This window comes from Penaeus japonicus, unplaced genomic scaffold (assembly GCF_977035675.1).
Source record: "Penaeus japonicus unplaced genomic scaffold, GWHDUDI00000001_assembly GWHDUDI00000029, whole genome shotgun sequence".
NCBI classification, from domain to species: Eukaryota; Metazoa; Arthropoda; class Malacostraca; order Decapoda; family Penaeidae; genus Penaeus; species Penaeus japonicus.
In genome coordinates, this window is record NW_028234431.1 from 7,527,871 (window position 1) to 7,532,870 (window position 5,000).

The 5,000-nt window shown below is 37.7% G+C and overlaps 1 protein-coding gene across 17 annotated transcripts in view; it reads left to right on the top strand.

The window, feature by feature from the left end:
• The window catches only part of CRMP (Collapsin Response Mediator Protein), an 86,296-nt gene that overhangs the window by 67,018 nt on the left and 14,278 nt on the right, over window positions 1–5,000 (top strand). For 12 of the 17 annotated variants that reach the window (XM_043020083.2, XM_043020085.2, XM_086553859.1 and 9 more), the window contains 6 exons: window positions 478–551; window positions 719–829; window positions 945–1,072; window positions 1,375–1,554; window positions 2,436–2,549; window positions 2,913–3,145. In XM_043020083.2, the coding sequence (XP_042876017.1) occupies window positions 478–551; window positions 719–829; window positions 945–1,072; window positions 1,375–1,554; window positions 2,436–2,549; window positions 2,913–3,145 (840 nt within the window). Of the gene's footprint in view, window positions 1–477; window positions 552–718; window positions 830–944; window positions 1,073–1,374; window positions 1,555–2,435; window positions 2,550–2,912; window positions 3,146–3,338; window positions 3,572–5,000 lie in introns of all 17 variants that reach the window. The other 5 variants (XM_043020084.2, XM_086553850.1, XM_086553855.1 and 2 more) reach the window with 1 other exon arrangement.

The window sequence follows — 5,000 nt, forward strand, 5'->3', positions numbered from 1 at the left end:
CAGACCATATCCTATCTAAGCAGATACATGAACTGTATGGTTTTGCTTGAGACATGAATAACAACTCTTTCCCAGTGAATCTTTTTAGTCTCATTGTGCCCTTCTCATCATATGAAACCTGGCTCTATTTGAGAAAAAAAAGGGATGTAGAAAAGATAAATGTTAGCAATAGGATAAGAAACAAAAGAATGTAGAGTAAACATATTGTGAACTTGTTTGTCTGGAAACCATATGGGAGGCAATTAATACTGTCTTTATGACATCTGTTTTTATGATTGCATCATGTAATGTAGTTACTTGCTACTGTTGCTGTATCCTTTTGATATGGGTTATATGAATTTCGTTAGTGCCATGAGAGATACAGTGCACTTATTTTACTACTGTATATTGAATTGCTGTCAGATTGGGAGTAGAAGCAGTCTTAGAAAACATGTTACCTTGTTTGCCTCATTTGTTAATTTTTTTGTCATAAAACAGGCAAGTGGGTCAGAACCTTCATATCCCAGGTGGAACAAAGGTGGTGGAAGCAAAGGGTCGCCTTGTCATGCCAGGTATTTTCGAGGTCTTACTTTATCAGTGAATGAATATGTTTCATAGTATATCAAAATATTTAGAATATAGATTTGATTGAAATATGTTATAATTTTGTTGAGTTTATGATGTGGTTATTTATACCTTCAGCAAATATACATATAATTAACATTATTTTGTCAAACAGGTGGAATTGATACTCATACCCACATGCAGCTGCCATTTATGGGAACGTTTGCAGTTGATGACTTTTATACTGGGACTCGTGCTGCACTTGCTGGTGGCACCACTATGATCAGTGGGTATAACCATTCATTTTTATGTGAATAAAAGGATGATAATATGTAAATATCTTTCCCCAAATTTTCTACAAGGTGAAAATGATCCTACAATAACTGAATTTCTCCAAACAGTGGATTTTGCTTTGCCTCAGCGAGGGGAGTCTCTGGTTGAGGCCTACCACCGCTGGCGTGCATGGGCTGACCCCAAGGTGTGCTGTGATTATGCGCTTCATGTAGGCGTCACTTGGTGGTCCCCCAAGGTAAAGATGTGAAAAATTGTTTCAGGGTGATAAACTAGAGAATTTTCCTGAGACTGTTTCCTGTATGTCCTTGATGCTTGTACTCAAAACTGTTGTGAATTAAATGTCATATACTTCCTGGTCTTTTGGAAGTACAAAGAGTAGAAATCCTAAGTATTTATATATATATTTTTATACATACATATACATGAAGATATTGTTTTATATGTATATGTATCATTTTTATTTATCTGACATTATCATGCAGTTTGTCAGATTGCCTTTGATAGAGTATATTAATCAGTTACAAAATAATCTTTCAGGTTGCTGAGGAAATGCGAGAGCTGACAGATGATCATGGAATAAATTCCTTTAAGATGTTTATGGCCTACAAGGACACTTGGCAGCTGGGTGATTCAGATCTTCTAGAATCTTTCAAGAGTTGTAAGGAACTAGGAGCCCTGGCTCAGGTCCATGCAGAAAATGGTGATGCTATCAAAGAGGTGAGTCATTATGATGTTGCCAGAAACTGTGTCAGGTGCCTCGTCATTAGTATCCATGGAGGGTATTAGACAAACTCGTCTCATAAAAAACAGATGAACACCATAACTAGTTTGCTGATGTCTCAGAGTGGGGGATAATCTACTCTACTCTATTGTGGCTATTTATTTGATATATAAGATTTTAATTCATGATAACATCTTATCATAGCTTTCATTCTAGCTAGTTAGATTTCTGATTTGAATAGTCACAGAAGGCAAAAAATGGTACAGTCCTCTACTTATGCAATGTCTGATTGCTAGACCACCCTTTCAAGAAGTAGAAAAAAAAGTGTTATAACACTATCTTGGGTTCAAGCATCCAAACTTTTACCTTGTAATGGTGTTTTGTAATGTTTATTTTAAACCCATTCACACCATGGCTTATATTTGCGTAATGCCACTCCTGCCAGCTAGATATCAAGTGCACGCAGTGACTGAGCACTAGATCTCTCCCACTGCAATGCCGCGCTGTGCCTCTCAGAGCGATTCAATGGGGCGATACTGGAAGGTTTTTGTATTTGTTTACATTATTTTCACAAGTGAAGAAAAATGTATCTATGCAAATGAAACTCCTATGAGTCTTTATATACACAACGATGTAAAATATATGTTTTGAGGGAGAAATCATGATAGGACTTCATTTGGCAAGAACAAAATATGCCCATGACATGATATCACATCATCTGGCGCCATTGGGTTAATGATTATATAGAAAAATTGTTTTCTGAGTGAAAGTTGTATGTTTATAATACTACAGTACATGAAAGACTAAAGACTTTCTCTACAAAGTGAACATTAATAAAGTATTTGATTTTAAGTATTTGATTTACCTTTATCTTCAGAACTCCAAAAAGCTGTTATCAATGGGCATAACAGGACCAGAGGGACACGAGATGAGTCGCCCAGAGGAGGTCGAAGCAGAAGCCACAAACAGGGCATGCGTTCTTGCCAACCAGGTAAAAGGAATCCAAAAGTCTTAGATTGTCATGCAGTTTTCAGAATGTGATATCAGCATACAAGTCCTATAAGAGAAATGCTATTATTTGATCATGAAATTAGTGACAAGCATTACTGAAGAAGTGTAATTAAATTATAATAAAGTGTACACCTTTGTGTTTGTGCATGCAGGTGTGTGTGCTAGTGTTGTCATCTCTGCACCTGCACATCCCTATATTTTTGTTAATGGCTTATGTTAAAAGAAACCAAATACAAGAAGAGAGAAAATCATTTTTATTTCATGTTTTGTTATTGTAGATTTTAGTTATTTGTCTTTTTAGTTCTGTTTTCAGTTTATTTATTTTCCTGTTATTTTTTCCTAGGTTGGATGTCCCCTATATGTTGTGCATGTTATGTCAAAGAGTGCAGCTGATATAATCTCAGCACAGAGAAGGAAAGGTCACATTGTATTTGGTGAGCCAATTGCTGCCTGCCTTGGCACAACAGGCAATCACTATTGGCACCAATGTTGGAGACATGCTGCTGCTCATGTTATGGGACCCCCTCTGAGACCTGATCCAGACACTCCTAGATATCTCATGGACCTTTTAGCAAAGTATGTTTGGTTAATATTTGTTTTATTTATTATCATTTGACTAACCTTTTCTTTGCCTTCAATTATTTTAGGTATCCCTTCTCATACCACAAGGTTCATTTTTCTTTCTTTTTTCCCTAAATTCTTTACAGAATCGGTTCATTCTTCCTTTCAGAAATAAAGTCACTAGTGTACTAGACTGAATTTGTTTCAGGTTGGCTGTCCAGTGTACATTTGTAATGTTATGAGTAAATCAGCTGCAGCAGTCATTGGAGAAAACCTTCGAAAAGGAAAACTGGTTTATGGTGAGGCAGTTGTAGCAGCCTTAGGCACAGATGGCTCTCATTACTACAACACTTGCTGGCAACATGCAGCAGGTCATGTTATGTCTCCACCTCTTCGTAATGACCCTAGAACTCCCAGCTTACTCTTGGAACTTCTCAATGTGTAAGATTCAAAAGCTATAGATAGAATTTTCATTTATACTTGCTTGTTAGTCCACCTATATACTTAGTCCACCTATATACTTATCATAGGGATGGCCAAGACCAGATGGAATCTAATAATTTCTCTCACCTTTTGAACCCTTCATAATTACTTCATTCATCTTAGCACTTATAGGATTAACCTGTTAACACAAGGTGACAAGATATCACGTCCAGTGGTAGCAGTACCAGCTGCCGGGAACGAGATATTTTGTCATGGCTTTCCTCTTGGCCAGCGTGCCGGGTAATCAGGCTCATAGCACTAGGCCATGGCCATAGTGGAAGAATAGTCTGAGGTGTTAGGCTTACGTGTCTGAAATACCCTGGCATTTAGACCATATAGAGCCAAAATAACCCTGTTGGCAATAGGTTAAAGAACAAAAAGCAAGATGCTCTCTGTGCCTGGGTCAAGTATTCACTTTGCATGCTGTCCTTTAGCAGTAAGGCCTGACATTGCACATCATTCATTCAAATCACAATTTGCTCTCTCTTCCTGCACCCCATACAATCAGTGAAAAAGGTTGTTTATCATTCACTCATAGACTTTCTCCATTTATTTTGGTCTCGTGCCATCTCCCTGCCCTCTTCTATGGATATAGCCAGACCTCATTTTACCCCCATTTTACCTACTCTCATTCAACCTCTTGGATACATGCTTGTTGTCTCAATCTCATGATCCTCTTCACCTCTCTTCCTCCCCTCATTCTCTCCATGTACCCAAACTATATCAACATGCCCTGCATTGCTCTACTAGAAACTCACTCTCTACTCCTGTCTGCCTGTAGGCCTCATTTCTCACTCAATTCCATCTGATCTACCAGAAGACATTCCTCTAGGTGTAGTTTTGATCATTTTCTATACCCACAGCTGCTTACAATACAGTCGGTATAGCCACATCATGGTATAGACCTCCCTCTGCCTTCATATCTGGCACCCTATACTTCCGCACTCTTTTCTTTATGATCAAAACTCTTCCCTGTCTCTCACACCATATATCTGACTTCATCCACCAGACTGCCATTCTTTGACACATGAGACCCTGTGTACTTGAAATGGTTAGCTTCTTCTAGTACTTCCATCTTCATTTCTAATGCATCTCATCACTTTAGTCTTCTTCACATTTACTCACAGCTCATGTCTCTCTCCAATATTCCCACTCTTGCATACTAGTTGGCAGTAACTTAATAGGTCTACAAGTGTCTACCTCCAATATTTACTAGCACCATCTATAACCCTTCTAGGATGAATATCTTCAGATTTGTCTGTGTTCTATTATTTTCTAGACTTATGGTATGAAATATAAGAGTATGTTATGATTATCTCTGTTATATTAGTCATACTAATTTGATAAGTCATCATAACTAAAGGAGTAGATAGCTTATAATTTCAAC